This window comes from Xiphophorus maculatus, chromosome 22, assembly GCF_002775205.1.
Source record: "Xiphophorus maculatus strain JP 163 A chromosome 22, X_maculatus-5.0-male, whole genome shotgun sequence".
NCBI lineage: Eukaryota > Metazoa > Chordata > Actinopteri > Cyprinodontiformes > Poeciliidae > Xiphophorus > Xiphophorus maculatus.
The window spans coordinates 12,307,531-12,331,001 of record NC_036464.1 but is presented as its reverse complement, the minus strand read 5'-3'; the positions used below and the strand labels follow the sequence as shown (position 1 = coordinate 12,331,001).

The following is a 23,471-nucleotide window of genomic DNA, read 5'->3' as shown; positions in this document are numbered from 1 at the left end:
GGAAATTAATAAGTGTATCCCATGTGTGTAGTTTGATCAGAATATTGCAGTTGTGTGAGGCCCTTAATGGTTTTATAGAGAACAATAGAGCATGTTCCAAGCTTTGCAAATCTCACGGACTACTGACCAGTCCATCATCTGAGAATGAAAAGAGTATGGCACAAATGGAAACCTTCCATAACATGTGTGCTCCTGTCAGATGGTTCACATGCATAATGCTATCATTTGGAAAACTCCATGAGTTTGACCATCTGCCATACTTTGGGTGAGTGGTAGGGCACACCCTGAATAGTTTGACAATCAGTTTCTACTCTGAAATATGTTGATAAAAACAGTTTTTTTCAGCAGAGACAAGGAATCTGTGTCAGTTTGATGATGAATGGAGATGAATACAATAGAAAATTTTGCAAAAAATCTGAGACAGGAGAAGAGGTTTACCTTACATTAGGACACAACTGAAATTTAGACAAACTGAGAAATAGAAATTGCTCTACATCCAATCTGCTTAATGCACTTCACAGTTTGCATATGTTTAATGCTAAAAAATGTCTAATGTGTGATTTTCTTTTGTTTCAAGGTGATGCCTTACTTTGTTCTTCTATTGCATTTTTTTTTGTTGTAATGTGACAAAATGTACAAAATTCAAGAAGTATAAATAGTTTTAAGACTATGTAATTTTAACGGCTTAGTCACATGAAACAGGTGGAAGATAAGATAAATTAATAAGGGTAACAGAAACAACACAAATATAGAAGCTCCGCAAAAACCCAAATGGGAAGACAGAACCCTTAAATGGATAAATCATTAACTGATATTCCCCAAATCTTTAAATACTGTAGAACTCTAATTGTGTAAATAAATTCAGAATGTTGCATCTTTGCATCTGTTTTGGGATTACAAGTAGAGGCTGTAATAAATGTGTTACATCATGTTGACTCTGTGGGTGGTGAATCACTGCTTCAGCTGGAACTCCACGGGGAAGGACAGATCAGGCTCAGGGAGGAATCAGTCGTCATCACAGCAGCCAACATGCAGTTGTTACATCTGGATGTTGGACTTATTCTTGGTGAGTAAACTTTACAAAACGTTGCTTCAACAAATGACAAAAATGAAAATTTGTGTCTGTGAAATTTTGTTAACAGCTTTTCAACAAGACCAGTAATTAGTTTTAATGCACCTGTAATCAGTATAGTTAAGGAATATTATTTAAAAGATGTCATTTCAATGTGTATTTTAGGAATTACTTTTATGGAGATATCCAGTTTCAGCTTCTCATCTCCAGCTTCTGGGTTTTTGGCTTCAGTGGAGACCTGCATGTCAGACTTATGCAGCTGTGAGAGGGCACTTGTCGCTGGCAACTGTGAGGGTAAAATATTAAGGAGAAGAAAATAACATGTTTACAGTTGGATTTTCTCTCTTAAAAATGTTACTTTTTGGTATAGATTTGTGAAACCAGGTGCCATGTAAGGACTATGTTTCCATCTAAATCAGAGTTGTTTATGAAACCAGAAATTAATTCACTAATTCACAGTTGTGAAATTTAATATACAACTTAATTTCACACTTGGTGTTCTTTAGTCATTTAATTATTTCAAATTTAGTGACAATCTCACCACTAATTTTAAAAGAAATCAAAAAGTCTTTAATTGATGTTGTAGTTATAAAATGTTTTTTTGGTAATCTACTTTTAAAATAATAACAGGTGGACAAGGTGAAAATTTATCATTGCAATCTTAATTTTTTTTTTTTTTATTGTTTCTCTAACCTTATTCTGAATAATTGATGGTTACACAAAAGCTATGGTTTCTATGTATGTCTTGTGTTTTGAATAGATTATTAATGATAAGCAAACCTTTACTGTTTTTTTTTTGTTTATCTCATTTAGTTAATAATGGCATTTTATAATCTGTTCTGTGTTATTCAGGCTCAGGTTAAGTCTCAATAATAGTAGAGCCTTATAAAGATCATTAATATGTTTAACATCTAAAACTGACATGAGGTGTAAAGCATCTGACATGTGAGGTAGAAAACCCCACAGAAAACCTTGTTTATCTGCCTTTCTCTTCTGTTTGTGATATTCCAGATGACAGGTGCCAAATAAAAGATTCAGAGAACTGTAACTTGACCATCCAGGCTGCACTGGACCAATTTCCATCCCTGCAAGGGTGTGTGTGTGCATGGGAGGAGGAGCTCTGTGACTCCATACAAGTACTGGCCACACAATGCCTGAAAAAGCCAGGTGCTGTGTTCTCTCATTCATGCTTGGGTTAAGCATTAATGTCTGAAATTATGGTTTTGTTTACCAAAGGCGATGAGATATATAAACACTGGTTGCTGTATGGTAGAAAATGTCCAGAAACGCATACAGTTTAATGAGTATTTGAAAACTAATTCCGTCTCTTCTTGTTTAAACAGCAATTCAGCAGAGGAAGATCACACTGACTGACTGGAAATCCAGTAATTTAGCAGGCAATGGTGAAAATGACTTATTTATTATGAAAAAACACAATGGGATATACAGTACATCCATTTCAATTTGGCATATTGATATGAACTCCACACCAGATGTCTGTAACGACCTAAATAATTAACACCTAAATTATTAGAATGGTACAGTTTTAGACAAACTTTCTGGTATTAATTAAATACTCAGAGACTTCTGTTTTGGGCTGTGACATATCAAAATTATTTATCCTCTGCTTTTACAAACTGACCTAATGTATTGTTGCACACATACAAAGAAAAACAATTCAGTCCCTTTCTTTATCTATGTGTTACGACAGGTATTGAAAAGGGAAATAAATGCTACACATTCTTAGTGAAATTATATTGCCTTGCTTTGTTTCCTCTCTTGGAAACAATCCATTCATCCTCAGAGTCTCTAGAATTTCTCTATTTGTCTGTTTCTCCTTACCTTAATTGTACAAAGTTTGCCAAAACAATATGCTAGGTTGTATCATATTTGCTACATGATCTTCCAACCCCAATTGTCATGTAATGGTGGTACTCTGTTGGCAGCCCTAAACTAAACTAAACCCTAAACTAGGACAAACCAAGCTGATGTTAATTTGTAATTATAGGTATTTCATTCTTTAACCATTTTTTAGTTCCTTTCTTTGCCCTTCTATTTCTTTGAGTTTTCATAAGTCCTCCGCTCTGTCCCTTTATGAAATCTAAATTGTGGACTAACTAGAGCTGGTTTATTTATTGGCTGGTTTATTTATTGTTTAGCATAAATTTCATATCAACAAGCCCACATGAAAATACGTTTATATGTTCATCACTCACTTTCTCTGCTATAGATGTGCTTCTTGCAGTGCATGAAGGCTCTGGATCCTGTGTGGACCGCATTAGTCTTTGTGTGAGTGAGTCTGTTTGCAACAGGCATCTCACACCTGTTCTTCAAGCCTGCATGGCTGATCAGTGTGACAATGAAAGGTGTCGGCGGGAAATTCAACAGTTCTACGGAGGCATGCCTCAACAGTCTGCCGAGATGCTGGTGATGTGTGAGTGTGATGACTCAGATCAAAGCTGTTTGCTCATGAAATCCGGGCTGCAGAGTGGGGCTTGTGGAGTTGAGACAAGGATCTGCCAAGAAAGGCTCACTCAGTGTGTCCAAGACAGCAACTGCAGGTAGGTTCTTCTCCAGTCCTAAATAAAAAGTAAATACATTAATTGTGATAAAAGGAATACTTCCTGAACTGGAAGGAACTCGAGTTTTAAAGATTCATGCCCTGGAAAATATCCCAAAATTAATACAAAATATTTGTTGGAATACAATGAATTTGTATGCAGGTTTTTATGGATCCTGCTATAGGGAACTAATGTGCCAGGCACCAAGGTAATATAAATCCAGCAGCAGACATAAAGTATGCTAAGATTCGAGACAAATCTTAGCATACTTAGCAGCTGCTTATTAAAGATAACTAGGGAGAAAAAAAAACTAATGAAAACCCTGGTTTGCAAGTGGATTCTAACATGAAGGTCCTCAAAAACAGTAAAACTGTCTGAAGACTGTGTGTTTTTTGACTCAGGCTGACGGTCCTATAAAAGGCTTTTGAAATATGTGGAGAAGTAGGAAGGAAAGGGGAAGGAAAACTGGTGTTAATGGTTAAAAATGATTTTGACTGTGAAAATGTTGGAATCAATAAGAAACGACGTTTGATTTTCTTGCAGAGAGCCAAGATGATTACTGCTGATGAAACCTTTTAAATATAACGTTTTTATCTCTGTCATTATAGACATAAAAGTAATTTAGCAGACAATGGTGATGGTATCAGATACTCTGATATCTTAAAAGCTGAAACAGAAGTGGACTTGTGACAGAAGGGAGGTGGCAGTCACAATTATTGGAAGCAGAAAATCAATGAGATCAAGTGAGATCAACTGGCTATTTGTAAAAGGAGTCAAAGTTTAAAAGCCATTTTGTACCATACGAGATGAAATAGGGTAATTTTGTTCTCAGTGTGGCAATGTATGTTTAGCACTTTTGCTGTTCATTCACCTTTCCACAAGTAGATGGCAGTGACATAACATCAAAGGTTCAGGCTAGATGGCTTGAAGCAGCTCGAGTTGTAATGTTCTAAAAAAAAACCCACATTAAAACATTGTTGATTACCCCATACTACAGATGTTGGCAAAGTAACCCTTGAAAAAGCAAAACCAAAAGCTTCATTTTATCTTTGGATTTTTATCAAGAATATTTCAGTGAAATTCTCCATTCAACCTTTTACCAGTTAGGTACACTGGGAGACAATTCCCTCCAAACATAATGTGTGCAATTACTCTCAAACTGTTCAGTTATATTTATCAGTATTTCATGAACTTCTCCATTTTTTGCAGCAAATTTTAAATTAGCTTTTGCATGCTTTTTCTTAACCTGCGCACAGTTAGTAGATATGTATTACTAATACTAATACCATATTATTCAATTTAGCTGAATGATTACTTTTACTTTTACTTTTTTCTCTGTGTCAGACTAGGGATGCCACACAAGTTACTGTGTGGTAAAAACTTGAGTCAGCTTTCATCACCTGTGACCATGCAGCTACAAGATAAACCAGTGATACAAAATTAATTATTGGATTTTTTTTTTTTAACAAATACAACTTCGTAAATTCCATCTCTACTAAAAATGTTGCCTATTGCAATGGAGGGCATGCAAGAATGTCTTGTACACACAGAACATTCAGTTCTGTTCTCCTTCTCAAGTTATTTCTTAGAACAGTATGCTTGTTAGGAATGCCGACCTCTTATCAAAACATGTTGCCGGTGTGGTTGTTTTTCTTCCTGATTCATTAGGTACCTCTTGAAAACACTCCAAGACAAATGTTGGAACCATGAAGAAATCATATGCAGTGAAAGAAATCTCCAAGAAAATGAATGTTTTACATTAAAGGATCCAGCTCTTATCCTTGGCACAAATTCTGAATGCAGAAAGGCCTTCTTAGCTACTTTGGGCACAGTGCTTCATCATCCTTGCACATGCAAAGGTGTGCAGAGCAATCATCTACGAATGTGCAACATGATTCTTGAAGTATTTCACAATAGACTACACTTTAGTAAGTAGTGTATTTACATCTAAGAAGTGTTTCAAATAATTATTTTCAATATTTATAAGAATTTGAATAACTTTTCTTTTTTTCAGTAAAACTGGTGAAAAGCAGCAGCGGCCCTTCCAAACCACCTGAAATCAATGAATCTGAGCAGGTTCACATGTGGTCATATGGTAAAGCAGCTTTTGAAATTCAATCATTTTTATTTAATTCTATAATAGATACTAAATACCAAAAAACATAAAACTGATATGACAAAAATTGTTTTATTTATTTCTTTTAGGTTACCTCTTGTATGCCTTTTCAGCTATCTTCCTTGCTGGAGTTGTCATAATATCACCTCTGGTTTTTCTCAGTAAGATGAGGTACGTCAACCATGTATACATTTTCTTTGAAAGGACTGACATTTCTCTGATGTTGCAACAGAAAAACATTGTTTTTCATCATTTTTTCCTTTAGGTTGAAAAGGAGAGATCAGATAAAACTTAACCATCAAAAAAAGGTGAATCGTCATTTTATAATATAACATCCCTTTCATGACTATTTTTTAGTTTCATATTTTATGTGGTTCAGATTCTAAAAGGTTTTCCTTCCCTTGTATATTTATCATTTTATAATAAGTTATGGAACATTAGGTTTGAAGGTTTTAGGCATTTAGAAGAGGTGCTACCAGTTTAAATAAGCAGATGGGTTCACACAAAGTTTATTAAACTGAAAGAACATTTTCTGTGACCTGAAGTTGGTTCTCAATGACTTAGTGATTTCTGAGGACTTCTTTATTAGCAACTGTATCTGTCACTACTCCTTTCGGTTTTAAATAGATAATTGTATCTGGAGGTAACTGCCTGGTGGAAGTTATTATGTTGCAAAACAAATTCCCTACTCAAAGTATCACATCCTGGAGTCATTCAGTGCCTTGCAAAACTATTTACACCTTCCTGAACTTTTCCCCTCACTTAATATTAACAAATAGTATGTAATAATGAAATATAAGAAAATGCATTCTCAATATTTTTTAATTTATTGCCCAAATTTTGTAAAACAAAATATGTCATTCTCTTTATCTACTCCTTAATTACAAAATTCTGCTTTTGTTTTGGAAGTTTTTGAACATTGCTTTTAATCTATATTTCTGGTGTTAAAAATGTGAAGTGAATGTCCTGCAGCTGCAGGAATTTGCATTTAATTTGCAAAAGTTGTTCTTGTAGCCCCAAGATCAACTTTATGTCCTCCGGTGCAGTATTTACAGAGGTTAATGAAAGTTTCACAGCCCCTTAGCCTATAATAAATATACAGGTCATTTCACAAAAATTCTGACTAAGAAAGTAACTTGATATGATTCAAGGTTATTTTCAATAAGTGCATGTATCAATATCTAATCAAAGGACTGGATTATACTTTGTTTGCTTATTAGATTTTAGTTCCAAGGTAAACAGAAAAATTATGAATCGTTCAGCTAAAGGTGAAAAGTAGAGTACCTTCTGAACAAACATCTGTTTTTTCTACACTGCTCAGTTTTCAAAATGATATAAAACATTAAAGCAACTTCTAAAACTTCACCCATGTATTTATTAGTTAAAGCACATATTGTTTAATTATGGAAAATAATCCTTGAACATTTTGGATAGTTAACAGTTTCATTTAAAAACTCTCCAGTAGTATGGCCGTCTCATTCAATTTACTTCAGTTTATTTGTATCAAGCCAATTCACAGCATATCATCCCAAGGCACTTCACAAAAAAAGTCATTTCAATTCAATCATACATACTGTATATTCCAATTAATTCTACTTATTCAACATGGAGTGCATTAAATTCAGTTCATTATTCAATGTAGTTTAAAAAAAATGTCTGAGAAAATCTAGCAGGATGCTTCAGGTCACTGACTTACAGCACTCACTCCTCCTGGACAAAAACCTAATTATTTGAAAATGGTCAATAATATTTTTTTAGGCACAGCTGAATAAACTATTGGTGACATTTGATAAAACATTCAATTTATTCATTTTGGAGAAATTTCAAATTACATGATCTAGAGTACAAAAAGACTGGAAGCACCATGGAGATAAGTTGTAAAAATGCAGCAGGTATAGAAATACTTCCCGAAAGCAACTCTGGATAAACTGAACTTACGTTTGTGTGCTCAATTGTTGTTGTATCATCTTTCAACTCTGAGGACAAAACAGTTAAAATGAATGACTGAAAATTTAAATGGATCTAATTTCCATGATTAATGGTTGTAAACGTCACACATCTGCACACTTCAACCACAGGAAACATAACTTTGTACTGTTGGAGCTCCTCCTCTCGAATCTTCTCTTATCTGATTTTCAAAGGGCCCTGTACAGAATAAACATACACTGCTGGGATTTATTTGAGATAATATCAATCCAGAGTCTTTTTAGATAGCATCTTTTTATTTTATATTGCAACTTGGCAAGACAGACACAAAAATAAATAGCAGGTATGATCACAGTTATTTCAATCAGGGATAAAGAAAACAAAAACAGTAAAGGAGCTCTAATTCCTTCATTTTTAGCAAAATTATTGGGTTCTTTGGGTGGTATAGATTGTAGCTGCAATCTAGCAGGGAAAAGAAATACTTTAACCCATTGGGTAGTACTGCTGTGAATTGTCACAGTATGCTCCCAAGAAGTGGTAGCATGTATCCCTTGTAGCATGTCCATTTGTTCTCGGACATTTCAACAGAAACTGGCACTCTGGTTAATGTTAACATTAGCTGTAATTAATGCAAGACGAATAAACGACCAGGCACAGCACAAGCATGCTCAGTGATGCTGTGGAAGGTGGTAGAGTGAGCCCATAGATCAACTTTGTACCTTGGGTGCCATAACAACTTGGACTGGTTCTGAACACTATCAAGGTCCTAACAGTCAGAAGTTTTGTTGAATGAAAAACAAGAATCAATAAATTCAAATACAAAGGTGCAGAAAACAGATCTGAAAAGAAAAACAACAGAATACACCCTTAAAAAGCAAGTGTTATATAAATGTGCATAGCATCCTCAAAGTGTCCTGCTTCTTGCCTGAGCCACCTTGGAGTTTGTCCTGCGACCTAAAGCGTTGCATATAAAGTCACCAGCTTCTATGACTTTGTCAAGGTTCACTCCCTGTGAAACAGAAAGAGCATGTATAGAATATATTTCTATATTCCTACTACTCAAGGCAAAACACAACAGTAATAATTCAGGTTAGATTCCAGCACAAAGAAAGACACAACAAAAAATTAATCTGCAATAGAAACATTCCACCAGCAGGGGTAGGGATTGTTAAAGAGTTTGAGGTAGCACAAGTGCAGTGCCTTCTTGCTCTTGCATAAGTTGTGTAAAGACATTGATATTGGAAAAATAAACGTTTACAGAGCAGCGTATTTGCAGAGCAATCAGTTTATGTCAATATGGTCTGAAGGATTGTGTGGGTTTGGTTTTCTGGGGGATTACTGAGACATGATATACAGCAGGTCGGCCAAACTGAACTATAAAGACAAACTTACAGTTTCAATGCCCATGCCATGGAGCATGTAAAGAACATCCTCTGTTGAAACATTGCCAGATAAACCCTGAGCGTAGGGGCAACCACCGAGGCCTGCTACTGCAGAGTCCACCACAGAGACTCCCATCTGTGAGGACAAACAACAGGGACATTCAGCACCTCTAAGCAACCTTCACATCACATTAAATCCAGGAACAATCTTGTTCTGTTTGATTGTTCTGTCTGGTGCCCTGCACCTCGCCAGACCTGCGGTCATGTTTTACGGCTTTTCCGGAGAACTGTGGGCTCTGCTCCTGAAGATGAGTGGGCAAAGAAAAGTCCCACAGTATGGCCTAGTCATCCTCTCTGCCAGCGTTCACTGCCAACACTATATAATTATGGTCTTGTTCCTGAGAGAGGAATATTATAAATACTGAACAGGACATTTTATGTGTTACTGATCCTCCTGGTTACTCATGTTTTTACAGGACTATTCTGCTCTCGACCACAGGGATTATCTTTCTTGCCATTTTTTCATCATCCAGTCTTGTCAATGTGACATGTCTCCAAAAATGAATACAAACCAATCATTGTTGCAGTTTAAAAGGAACTTGTTTAGGTATAGAAATTTAAAAATTATTCATACATCTGATACTGTTTGAATATGTTGAATTAAATGCAAAGCTAGAATTTACTGAAATAATTAAATGTATTGTATTAAAATTTTATGTGACTAACATTAAGTAATACATAACTGAAAACTGGAAAGCATGTAGTATAGTATATAGCAAAATCCTTGGCTTGAGTAGATTCTGATATAAACCTTTCTTAGCGCTGGCTTCGTGTTTGACGCTGTGATCCTTTGAAGGTAAATAACTAATCAAAGCTCAAGTATTTGCTGCCTCAAAAAGATATTCTTCTTTGTTTAGCTATGTCCATCTTCCCCTTAACTCTGAGCAGCTTTACTGTTTCCCTGTAGCATGATGCTGCTACCACCATGTCTCACCATGGATAAATTGTGAGCAGGGTGATAAATAGTATCTACATTTGCACACTTACATTTCAGTAAAGCAAAGATCATTTTGGTTTCATCTGCCCATATCACCATCTTCCACTTGTTTCCTATGTGAGCTTGGTGAAAACTACAAATGGCTTCTGCTAAGCCATCTTATCACCACTGTTACACAAAGGCTAGATCTGTACTGCTCATGCTAATAACTAATAGTTAGATTCTTCCACTTGAGCTTCTCCAGAGCTACCACGAAGCTTCCCTGTTTAATGTTCTCCTTATTTATTTAAAACTGTGCCATATTTTTCAGATTGATCTTTGCAAGATGTTCAAAAGTGATGATTTTATGAAGTCTTACCCTGGTTAAAAAGGCTTCCATCAACCTTTGCATCATTTGAGAACTTCCTATTTTATTTAGTATGTTATGACAGATGTTTTCATAAATCTACTAGCATAGCGCTTAGATATAGGTATATTAGAACCAAGTTTAATTGTTTTTATGTTTTTTGCAGCTGTTCTTTGCGCGTTCTTGTACTTTCAAAAATAACATTTTGCGTTATTTGTGTGTGTGTTGTGTTTGTTTTATAGGACTGTGGTTGTAGAGTTGCATTTTGCTAAATCCGGTGTATTTGCACAAATAATTTTTGATCATTAACATTCACTGTCCAGTTCAAATAAAATCTGGTTTGTTCAATTAAATTTATTTTCCTGCGCTTGTCTAATAAGTTTCTTGCTCTTGATGTTGTTTGTTCAATAATGCTCTCTGAAAAGGTTCTAAGGAGAATTAAACTCCATGTTTGATGACTCTTGTAAGGCATTCGGTTGTATTCTGTTTTATTTGGGGTTTTCATGGTAAAGGCCCAGGATAGAAATATGCACCCACTTTTCTTTGTCTTTTCACAAAACACAAAAGAACACATTTGTTTTAAACAAATGTGTTCTTTTATGTTCACTTTGTGAGTTAAAATCCAAATAAAACATGCTGAGCATGTGGTCATGAGAAACGTATATAATAGAATAGAAATACCTTTTATCGTCTCACATTGGGGCAGTTTATGTGTAACAGTAGCATCAGGATTTAATATATGTTCTTCCACTATTTAAATGTAAATGTACAGATAAAAATGAATACGTAGTACAATTATAGCTGTTCTGCCTAAAAATGTTGCCTATCAAGTTTCCAGTTCTTTATTATTGGAAAAATAAAAATATTTTGAGCACATGGACACAACAGACACAAGTATTTTGTTTTTCATGCAAATGTTCCAAGTCACCATGAGTTTACTATTATTTTCACACCAAAAGACACCAAAGCCAAAACTTCTGGTTTCAGTCAGTCTGTGGATGTTTTCCACATGTCCATGGGTCTATCATGAGAATATTAAAGTTGTTTTCCAGCTTCTGTGTCAGAGCCAGATGTCGGAGGATCCTACAGTGAGACTAAATTAACACAGTGGTCCTCTCAATGGCATTCGGGTCACATGGGGCTTCCACCCTGTGGAGCACGACCATGCAACTTAAATTAAAAAGGACCTTTACAGCTATTTTGGAACAATGAAGCTAATTGGGTGATTTTCTTGCAGACAAGAACCTGCTTCTTTCAGGGTTTGTCTGAGCCAGCAGTAATTGCTGTTTGTGTTGGCAAAGGGAGAGAAGGAGGTGTATGTTACCCGTGCACCAGGTTTCCAGGCCTTGGTAAAAGCCAGAGGAGGATACTTTTCAAGGCAGATCTCTTTTTTTTTGTAAAATAAACACAGAGTTGTAATCTTCCATGTCAATCGTCCTGCTCTAAGCTGCCACCACTATAAGGTCACAAGCCTTCAGCATGAATGTAGCCCCTCAACAGCATCTCCTGTACCGCTAATCATGCAGGAACTGGTGGTCAGTCCTTAAGCTTTCCAACGCTCAGTTAGACTTGCAGCGCCCAGAAACCAGATGTGTGCTTAGCATAAAAAAATAATATTCACCAAGCTGTGGCTGTGTTGAAAACAATGCATTCCTGGATAAAGACAATGTGGCTTTTCAAACTACAATGATTTGGGGTAAGCATGTTGGCATTCTAAACTACGACTGGATGAGGTTTTCGGAGCTACATAATCACAATTTAGTATGAAAACTGCGTCAAAGGAAAAGCAGTGTGTATTTAAAACGGGAAATGAAGCTGAGATACATAAACAAATGAGCTAAAACTAAACTGACACATGTCCTACAGTGAAACACAAACCTCCTTGTTCCAAAAATGTAAAAAAAAAAAAAAACTCGCAGGAAGAAAGCAAACCAAAGACCAGTGGAAGAAGAAAAAGGTAATGTGCCAAAGAACCCCACAGGATATCGCTTTACTTCATGACTTCTTTATGTATTAAAAATAAGGAAATGTAAGGAAGTTTCATGCAAGCCATTTCATGCATTGGTAGGTTTATTGCATCCAGAACAAACAGTGTCCTCAATCCAAATACAGAATGTCTTAAGTAAAACTCTTTCAAAAAGGTTTAAAGAATTATGCAATTAAGAAATGTAGAAAATATGTTAATTTTATTATTTTGAACCTTGATGTAGAGCCTATCAAAAAAAAAAAAAAACCTGCAAAAAAAGAGAAATAATTCAAAATGAAAATAATACCATCTCAATGCAACGTTCAAGCCTTAATAAACAGTTTGGGAAAAACTGAAAATTTATACATTTGGCATTTATTTGCATGCTTAAACATAGTAATGTTAGCTTAAAACACAACCTTATCACATTCAATCTCACCTCTGTACTTACTGATCACATCCTGCCCCTTGCTGTGTGCTAGGCTACTTCTCCTTCTCCAAAGCAGAACCTGGCGTTAATGCCCAATTTCGTTAGCATGGACACTGATGGTGGAGGATAAACAATTTTCCTATAAAGGTAAGTTGTTTTTCCTCCGTAATCAGAGCTGCAGCAAACCAACAATCTTGAGAAGCACAGACTGACAGAGATGTGCATTTCTGCAGATATGTAGTAGGACCACAGGGAAGGGACACAAGAGTTTGGTCTTTTCACAATTATGTGTCTCATATTGTCAGGGCATGTATTTATCTACAGAACATGACAAGAAGCAAAAGAAAGAGTTACACTGAAATAGACCAGTTTTTATAAATAAATACTATGACTTTACAAAATGTTTGAATTATTTAAATTTAACCTTTTGAGTAAAAAGCTAAACACCACAGATCCCAGAACTGGATTCAAAGACGATGTGATTAGGAAAAATAAGGTACTAAAGTTTAGAAGTTTATAATAATTTTTTAGAATTTGTGATTTTTTTTTGTGACCCATAGAAAATTATAATAAGATTTTTGATGGAATTTCAATTAAAAATACTTTTCAAATGCTCTGCTGTCAGGTAGCAACAACTGACACTCTGACCATGATAATCTGATCATTGTCTCTTATAATACAAAATGTTGTAAATGTGCAAGAAATAAGACTAACAAGTTCCTCTAATGCTACCTGACTGCCAGCCATCCTGTAAAGAGAACATAGGCTACTGTAAATCCCAGACGCAGTAGTGCACACTATACCAAAATTGCAGGAAAGGATATGAAAATTTCCATGCCAAGCCTGTGAAATCTAACCACATACATTGTCATTGTGTGACTTGCCCCAGTAGGTTACAGACAAAGCTACCCCCGACCTCCTGAAAAAAAAAAGAAGTTACAAAGACCAAGGAATGTCTTTATCAGGAACAAAAGAGGTGACTCAGGGCTGACAGCACTGGGGGAATTCATTTCTCTCTCGGTTGGTGGTGCGGAGTTCTGGCACACAGTAATGAAAAACTATGATAAAATCTTTCATTTCCTTCTTGTTTATGGGTGAGCAAATGGTAAGCTAAATATCCCCGGCTGCTATTATTTTCTCTGCGTATGCCACAGCTGTGATGAATCATATCGAGTACGATCCGCAAAAGAATTTCACTGACTCACAATGCTCTTTCACTCCACTGTTAAAGATAACAACTTTAGTAATGCTTGCTTTTTAAAACTGACAATGTTCAGCTTTTCAACATCCTAAAGCTTGCAACTTATTTAGACTACAAAATCAGTTGTAAATGTGATCATATGTTTCAGTATTTATGCATTTTATTATGCAGTTAAAATTTACATTTTTTTCTGCATAATCAAGAAAAGAAGGTGGTTTGAAAACTTTCGAGTTTGAGTCTGCAGCACTATTCACCACATTCCCAGCACAAAGCAAATAAAAGGATCATTTTCCAGCAGCTTTAAGCACAGCATTGTCAGAGAGTTCAACAGCCAAGCGACAGACGAGTTAGGAGCCCCCCAGGGCCCTTCCATCCACCTCACTCCCAGTTGCTTTGTCCAACAGACACCGAATAGGTGAGCCTTTGTCCTGACCCCTTCACATCTGTTGACCCACCCAGCCCCCAATGAGCTTCCTCATGTGCAGTGACAATGTGCTCCAGAGAACTGATACAGCCATATCTCATTTACCTCTGTTTTATGTCTGGATGTGTGTCAGGTTTGCACTTGCTGCAGGCAACATGGTGAAAAACACCCCAAATGATGCCTTGTCCACTGATTACAGTTATGCTTTTGTGAGTTATTATCACTGTCATTGCTCTCTGTTGTACAGGTTATTTTCAAGATATGGAGTACAACAAACATTTTATTTTGTTTAAATTACTCCATTTTTTCCACCAGATTATTTGTGAGTAATGTTACTTTCTGCAGAAACAGAATGTATATTTTTAAGCTCTTATCTGTTGACTGTTTCACTGTTCCAGGAGGACTGTGAATTTAACTTTTTTTGTTTTTGTTTTACATTTTTCAAGGGAAAAAAAGAAAATAGTTAATGTTATTTTATCTGAAAGCAAAAAGTGAATGTTGTCTCTAGTTTAGATAATCTAACTTAAATAAAATGTCAAACAAGTTAGATTGGGAATATTTTATTTAAGTTAGATTATCTTATTTATCAAATGATAGTACTCATCACAACCTTAAACAATGCTTCTGATCTCTACATTGTTGGCAGTTAGAAGAAAGTATTATTCATTAATATTAGCTTATGCAGTCATAAGATCAAGATCCACATTAAACATTTACGCAAAAGCTTTCTGGATCTACAAATATATTCATAGATACTTAAATGCAGATATTATAATCAATTCCAAGACAAGATGTACCTCCATTTCTGGTAAAGAAGTACAGAAATACAACAAATGGTACAACAAAAGTTGATGTGTAAAAGTAATAATTATAAGAAGTAAAATAGTGCTTTTGAGATAGTAAAAGCCTGGAACTATGATGCCTGATCCATGGCATGATCTATGGTCCATGCCATATACCAGGAGACCTACCTGAAGAGCAGTAAGGATGTTAGGAAGTGCTTGACCATAAGTGTCATGGCAGTGAACGGCAAGAGCACTGATCGGGACGTCATTCATCACCTTCTGCAGCATCTTGAACATGGAGCCTGGAGTACCAACTCCAACAGTATCTCCCAAGGAAATCTCATAACAGCCCATTTCATACAACTTTTTCGCTACCTAAAGAATAGTAAAAATGTGGTAAATATTGTCACAAAGAGGCGATTGCACTGAAAAGCATCAATTAAACAGACTGCCAACTTTATATCTTCAATATATGAACAAGAAACAAAAAGAAACATACTGATAAGTAAGTACTAAGTAATTGAAAGCAGTGGTGATTAATTCGCAAAGTAATTTCGTAAGGAAGGTGTGCTAAAAGTGTAAATACATTTTTACCTCAGCAACTTGCGATGGTTCGATGTGTCCCTCATGGGGACACCCAAGGGCACAAGAAACATACCTGAAATACAAAAGAGTATATTTATCCAAGCTTAACTGTCAAAAACCTAAACAATCTCTAAATACCAGCATTTTTTTTAACATGAAAAACCTCAAAAGCTGTTGCTTATTTGATTCCAAAGACTCAGTGGTGTCTTTACTGGGAAAGACTTACAGTCCATTTGGACTTGTGGTTTAGACATAGTTTAAAATAATCTGGTTAACATCTGGAACTGTGCTATCTGGTTTGTTTTTCTTCTTTATGGAAACTTATTTTTATCCTTCACAGTAGATCTGTTATTCAGTATAACACAGTAGTGAGATGTGTAATTCATCTTCTGTTAAATGTGACATTAAACATTTAGAATACAAACCCACGAACAGGGATTTGTCGATCCTTGGCAGTACTAATGACCTCCTCAAACCGCAGCATGCTTTCAGAAATAGAACAGTTGATATTTCTTCTGCAGAAGGTTTCAGAAGCCGACCCCAACACAGCCACTTCCGTGGCACCCGCTGCAACCTTTAAACATCAAAGATCTTATTTTCAAAATGATTTTTAAGTCCTACCTTAGTATGAAGCCAACATACAAGAGTGACTAAATTCTGTTTTTAATTATATAACTCAAAATTTACCACACTGAAAAGACTCTAAAAGCTTACGGCATCCTGAAAACCTTGGATGTTAGGAGTCAAAACAGGATATTGAACATGAGGCACTCTCTGGATTCCTTTGACAACATCTGTGTGGTCTGCCATCTAAATGTGTATGAAAAAAGATGTGAAAAAGTACAATAAGCCTTCAAAGCATGTTCTGTGACACAAATTTGTCACCATGAAGAGAATAAGTTTCATGTGAAATTTTGAAGAGCATTTTTTTTTCTTTTTAAGTAAATAAATGAAGTGCAATTTATGGCATGGAATGCTAAAACAAGCAGACCACAAACTATAAAAACCGTCAGTGGATCAAACCACAGGAGCACATTTCCATCAATACATATGCAGCAAGAAATAGTTCCTAATAAATCACTCAGCACTCTGCTGTTGTGCACAAAAAAGAGCTATTACCTGCGGTACCCACTTTGAAGAGACAAAGCTGGTGGCCTCAATCACAGACAGACCTGTAGTTGAGAGCATGTCTATCAGCTGGATTTTCACCCTTGTTGGAACAATTTCCTGGGGAACAATGAAACAGGTCAGCGTAGTTTTATCCTAAAACAATGTTTTTATGAGAGTCACACAAATGGTATAAGCATTTAATTTGAAAAACCCTAACCTTGTAGAAGGCAGTAATGGATGTACAGCATGCTAAAATAATAGTTAAAAACTCCACTGTAGGTAACTCAGACATTTTTAAATTGTTTATGTGTAATGGAAAACAAAAATATTTTTCTGGAGTGAGGGATGTAGTAATTGTAAAAGGTATCCATATAAATAAATGTGGTTTGTGAGTGACACATCAAATACCTTTTCATTTTGAAGTCCATCTCTTGGCCCAACTTCAACAATTTTCACAAACTCTGGATAGACATGTTTGGTAATGATCTGCAGAGAAAACAGTAATTTGACTAAAGCAGAATATTACTCAGCATAATAATGAAAGCTTGTAAAATTATCCACAGTGTTGTGATGGAATGCCCCAGGACATGCTATTCTGAACATAAATTACTTAATATCTCAAAGCCATGTGAAATCTGAGAGACTATAAATAAGTCTGTCATCTCATTATAAAGGAAACTCAGAATGCATGTCATCAAGACAAAGCTAAAGAAAAGAACCATGGTAACTGCACGCAAACAACAACTAATATTCTCCTAATTAATACCAGGAGTGCTTTTCAGTAAACTTTCAAAACAACTTTTGAAAGCATGAGTAATTTTATTGGTTTGCTAATGTATTTGATTGGTTTGGTCCAAGACAAAGTAAGCAAACAAAGCAGACTAAGATGTATGCAAAAATCTGTAAATTTGTTGAAAGTTGCTAAATTGGTAACATGTTTTTTAGTGTAACAAATAAATACAATTGTTAGGATGTTGCATTAACAGATATTGAGCGGAAAACAGTCAATTTTACATAATATCCCCTTTAGCAAAATGAAAAATGTCAATGCATTTCTTTTCTTTGTTTATGTTCATTTACATTTATGTTTATGTAAAAATAATAAATATTATTAATTTATTATTAATTAAAAAAAAACATTTATTTTCATTTATGTTCATCAAGACAAATGTCTTGAGATATAAACAGCAGCGATGGAAAAAACCCCCAATAATTTCACCGATTACTATATTAAACTTAACTAGTTCCATGAGATTAGATTTGTAAAATAAATCCAGTTTGTATCATTTAAACAGATTACTCATCCACCAGATGTTGTTTATGAATTGCCCCCAAAGTTGGTACTCAGATCAGGGAATGACTATACACCTTAGTTAATATTTGAACTGTTGTGATGCAAACTGTTTCCAGAATAAACAAATAACAAAATATAATTAAGAATCTTCTGCATATAAAAAGTAAACAAATTACAAATTGACAAACTGTGGTAACACACAGATTGCACACAGCTTTGTGTCACACTTGCTTAATGAGGTAAAGGATAATAAAGTGCTAGATCTGTTTAACTTTGTTTATTTGTAAAGTAGCCATATTAAATTTGAACTCAGAACTTATCTGAAAAATGTGCTTTCCGAGTCATATTTCAAGTTCAATTTGCAGTCTATTTCAACTGTTCCAACTGAAAACAAGAAAATCTTGATTTCTGTGGATATATCAAACGCACCAAGAAAATGTTGAGATGGGATGATTTAGACAATTATGTTAGTAATACAGTACATAAAAACAGCCAGAATGACATCAATTCAAGCTTTTACTAAATGTGAAATTACTGCCATAAATCAAGAAAAGCAGAAACAGTTCAATGAATTGCTATTACCTTGTTGGCAGCTTTAGCAGTATGACGAGTGGCTGCTAAGAGGCCTTTCGGTAATGAGGAAGTTATATCACAGAACATGTGCAGCAGATTAGGAAAAACACAAAAAAACAGGAAATATTATGCCCACCTTCTCTTCCTGCAGCCAGCTTCTAAACCAAGGGTATTCCTCGATGACTTGCTTATAGCTCAGGCAGTGCTTCACTGTAGTGGGTACGTTACCCATCAGGCTGATTGCTGCTCAACTCCTCAGGAAAAAGAACATGTATCAGCAGGTTGCTGTGATAATCTGCACACTAATTCGGGCCTGTATGGTGGACGTCCATGCTGCATAGGAAGATGACATTAGAGGAAGGCTGCAGACTGGGTGGAGGGTGATTCAGCAGTTGTCATGGCAACCACATCTCTGACAGGAAGAGTTGGTGCAAAGGAGGGAGGGTGGCTGTCATAAAGGAGAAACGGTGTGGAAAAGTAAGTGCAAAAAATGAGCCAAGAACCAAATAAAGAAAAGAGAAAGAAGAAAAAAGAGACAAAAAATGAGAAAGAAAGATGCCAAAAGAAAAATGAGAGGAGAAATTGTAGGTAGGAAAGATTGAAACTACTAAAAATGTAAGAACTATGTTTTGTAAAATAATAAAAATATTCTGTCAAACTAAAAAAAAAAAATAATAGAAAAAACTGCTGTCAAGAAATTCACAACGTTTGAGCTTCAAAGCATTCAATAGGAGTTGACTTATTCACACTTGATATGTGTTTATGTTGAGTTAACAAGAGGAGAGACGTTCTGCTCCCCTTTTCAGCTCAGAGCTGAAGGCTGCAGGGAAACAGCCTGCTTACATTGATCTCTTGTGTCCTAAATCATTGGAGGCTTTCATTGCCTGACCTGCCACTGCTGCCAATATCAACTGCATGGTGTAATAAAACCCCTTGATAAGGCAGGTCAAGATTTACCAGAGCGCGAGTATTTCTGAACCCAGATGTTAACAATAGAGAGACTTAATGAAGCCCTCACCTTCAACCATCTCCTCTCTGTACTAGGAAGGCGGGAAACTCATGGGATCAGCTTTAAAAAGGAGGGACTTGGAAATTCAATGTAAAGAGATATCAGATGCCCTAAATGTTAAAACACTTTTCTGACTTTTTCTGTCTGTCATGTATTCAAACTCTTTTAAGAAACAGAATAAAAGTGCAGCAACTTAACGGGAATTTCGATCTGATCAGGCTATTTGTCTTTAATCAGGCTAAAAGTTAGATTTTTATTTTCAGTGTAATGTCTATCTGATCAAAACTTGAACTGGAAACCAATAAAATTCTATTTTGCAGATTCATTTGTAATTATATGTGTTTAATCATTTTACTATAACAATCCCTGTTTCTATATCATTTTAAATATTCATTGAATGTATTGTTTAGGATAAACACATACTTTTAGATTTTTATTATTTGTGTTTTATGTTGTTTGGGTTTGACATTTTTTTCTTTCAGTAACACTTAGTAATGGTGATTTACGATGACAGAAACCAGCTGCAGAAGGTCACATTTAAGTAATGGCCTTCATGGCTCTTTCTCCTCTCAGAAATAAATCTATTGAAGGGGAATACTCTATTTATGTTAGCATGTGAATTAAATTTGTTTGACAATTTGTCATTTTACAGCAGTTAATCTGACATCTTAAAAGCTATGAGGATATTTAAAATTAAACTTAACATAATTTGTTTCCTTCATTGTACTGTAAACAGTACAACATTTAAACTAGAATTTAAAAAAGAAAAGCTCTTTTACTATTTGTGTGGGATTAAATAAAATTTCACCAAATTTCCAAGAAAGAAAATGTCCATTCATTCATCTATTTCCTACAATCGCTTAGTCCAGCAGGAAAGCAGGAAAAAAGAGAATGTAAAAAAAAAAGACAAAAAAAAGTTGTCTATGCTCAAACTCTCTGGCTATTAAAAAAAAGGACACAGATGTGAGAAATTACTTTATGGAATCCAGATTTCATCAAGGCATGAAAGTAGTTTCAAGCTCTGATGTTTACTGAAAATGTATAGGGAACCATATTAAATCAATTTTCATCTCCCATCCGTTTTATATTTCTACATCGTATATTTAACCAAACTGTTCAGCATGTGAGTCCTGGTCTTGATGTGAATTGCCTGTCACTATCACCATAAAAGTAATTATTATGACACTTGAGAAATGAAAAGATTTGCTGTAACCAGTTGGTGGTGAAGTCCAACAGAAACAATTCCCTTAAACTATTTGTAATTTTAAAAAAAAACATGTATTCACACCAGAATGAATGTATATAAGCACATTTTCAGTTTTCCTCGATTAAGTTTGAATCATCATATTCAAATGTGCTCCAGATGGAAAAAACCCAAACAATTAACACACACAAATTCACTAAATAATACATAAAGGCTGTAAACAATTAGAAGACTATCATACGGCTGTTCAGGAAGAGATCTCTGAGTCAACTTTCCACAGCTCCCCTTGGAGACAGCATGTGCAGTAAAGATTATCATGGTGGTAATCGCAGCACAGAGTATCCCAGGCACTCACTGAGGTTTTAGCTCTATGTCCACATGAGAGTAGATGTGAGTCTTGCATCATTTTCTCCCACTTTGCAAGTGCAGTTTGAAATAAGGCATTGCATCATATACTTACATATATTCTCTTAATATGTGTTTACTAACAAGTACTTAAATTACCTAAACTTAATATATTTATAAACTATTAAATTTGTTATAAACCTTTTCCATCTCTTTATCCGTCTTTCCACCTATTGATCCATCATTTAAACACAGAGTTAAGCCCAAAATTCTGTGGTATATTGTGATTTTTAAATATTATATTATATCTCAAAATATATTAAGACAAAACTAATATAAACAGAATATTAGTCTTGATCTTTTTTTTACATACACTTTATGAAAAAAGTTATTCTCAGTCAGTTATTCAGTTTCCAGATAACTTTCTGTCAGTAATTCCATAATAAACATTTAACCTTTTTGATTTAATGGTGGCACTTTTGGAAATCCATATAATCTAGAATTCATAAATCAAATGTTTGCTTAAAGTTGAAGAGCTGGTAAGGCTTAATGATGTGCTTGCTTTGCTTTGATTGTCAAGGACTGTGTCCAGATATGCCCTGATTTTAATAATAAGGCTTATTTTAGAAGTATAATAAAAGATCTCAGCCATTAAATCAATTATCTTGACTAAAATAAGACATGTTTTGGCCTCAGGAGTTGTTTAATATCCTGATTGTCTGCTTTGGTTTGAATTTTACCTTTAAGCCTCTTATTCAGTTTTATGTGTTCTTTGATGTAAATTGTTCTATAGTTTGGCAACAACAGGATATGACTAACCTGTATATAAAGAAGAGATCATGCATAGCACATGATTTTAGAAGCTCTTATTGCTTGGAGAAAACTACAAAAATAAAAAATAAAATGAAAGACCTAAATCCTCTACAGTATTTCAAGGAAAATATGTTTTACAAAAGATGGCATGCAGTGGAGAGAAATTGGGAAAACAACAACTGTAAATCTATTTTATAGGGCTTGCAAGATAATGAAATATAATTCTGGTGTTTTTTATCGAATTGACTGAGGGGGTGTAAGCATTAACTCATGCATTTAAATGTAATTTTAATGCCAAATGAAAAGAAAACACATTTTAAAGACAAAGACTGTTTCAATCCACAGGTGCTAGGACTAATGTTAATGGGAAGTGACAGCTTCGTTCATAAATACTCCATTGTAGCTCAGAGAGCTCTGAACTCTTCCCCTCTGGGCACATATGAATAACAAGCAAGTATAACAACGTTTCTGCGCCACCCTCTGTGAGGACACATTCCTCGCTGTCCTGCTGCAGCCTTGTCATACCAAACAACATGTAAAAATGTGACCCATCTGGTCTCCCTTTGGAGAAGCACTGATTGAGCTGTATGGAAGTCATAGCCCACCCACAGAAGGCGAATAAGGAGAACCATATGTGGTGAGATGAATTAGGTAAACTGCACAACATTTTTATTAGATACAATTTCACTTGCCATGTGAATGGACTGGAAGGTGACACTTTGAAAATAAACTTAGAAAGATATCCCAGGTTAACACAGGAAAAGTCAATGAAACACTGTATTTACTAAATGAAATTAACAATAATTTATATTTTTTGTCTAAAAATATTACTTCAGTTAGCACCATCTCTGTCATTTATGTTGCCAAAACAGAGGACTGATAGTAGATTAGCCAAAAATCAATGATGAACTCTGATAAGATGGTTTACAGTCCATGTTTATCTGCATATAATTTAACTCTCCTCTTAGGACCCGAAAGAGTAAGATAATTCCCTCTGCAAATGTTAGCTTTCTGAAAATTGGTTTACGAAAGAAAAGTCTACAAATAATTGAAAAACTCTCTAAACAAGGCAAAGAATGTTTCCAATGGAAAAAGGAAGATAATTAGAACAGCATAAAACTGTCAGAGGCTATATTTTCTATATTGTTATGTGCCTTCAAAGACTTCAGCTCCTCTGATTTATATGTTTCCTGAATTTACTTCAATAACAGTTGGTAAGACATTTCTGTGTTCTAGTGTTTAAAAGAGAGGAAACAGAAAATGCATCATTCATGACTGTAATCTCTGGTTCTCATATCGTGTAGCACATCTGAGTTGCCTCGGGCACAAATG

The 23,471-nt window shown here is 35.1% G+C and overlaps 2 protein-coding genes across 3 annotated transcripts; one reads left to right on the top strand and one right to left on the bottom strand.

Annotated features, from left to right (window-relative positions):
* Window positions 1–861: 861 nt before the first annotated feature.
* Window positions 862–6,501, top strand: gfral (GDNF family receptor alpha like; the record flags this gene model as incomplete). The annotated part of the gene is made up of 9 exons (XM_014473636.2): window positions 862–1,066; window positions 1,238–1,366; window positions 2,084–2,239; window positions 2,416–2,475; window positions 3,303–3,633; window positions 5,302–5,561; window positions 5,648–5,728; window positions 5,839–5,920; window positions 6,015–6,501. Coding segments are annotated over 9 exons (1,371 nt in total), but the record flags the coding sequence as incomplete, so codon positions are not given.
* A 380-nt stretch (window positions 6,502–6,881) lies between these two features.
* On the bottom strand, window positions 6,882–19,225 carry hmgcll1 (3-hydroxymethyl-3-methylglutaryl-CoA lyase like 1). 2 transcript variants are annotated; one of them, XM_023327811.1, is made up of 9 exons: window positions 18,778–18,877; window positions 17,310–17,387; window positions 16,911–17,018; window positions 16,506–16,601; window positions 16,217–16,365; window positions 15,801–15,864; window positions 15,393–15,581; window positions 9,068–9,193; window positions 6,882–8,684 (listed from the first exon to the last, which is right to left on the bottom strand). In XM_023327811.1, exons 1-9 carry the CDS (start codon window positions 18,853–18,855, stop codon window positions 8,580–8,582), a joined length of 993 nt encoding a protein of 330 aa, XP_023183579.1. In that variant the 5' UTR covers window positions 18,856–18,877; the 3' UTR covers window positions 6,882–8,579. The 2 variants fall into 2 exon arrangements, with proteins under 2 accessions (XP_023183579.1, XP_005811932.1); XM_005811875.2 differs by lacking the exon at window positions 18,778–18,877 and adding an exon at window positions 18,905–19,225 and having other exon boundaries at window positions 6,888–8,684.
* Window positions 19,226–23,471: the final 4,246 nt, after the last annotated feature.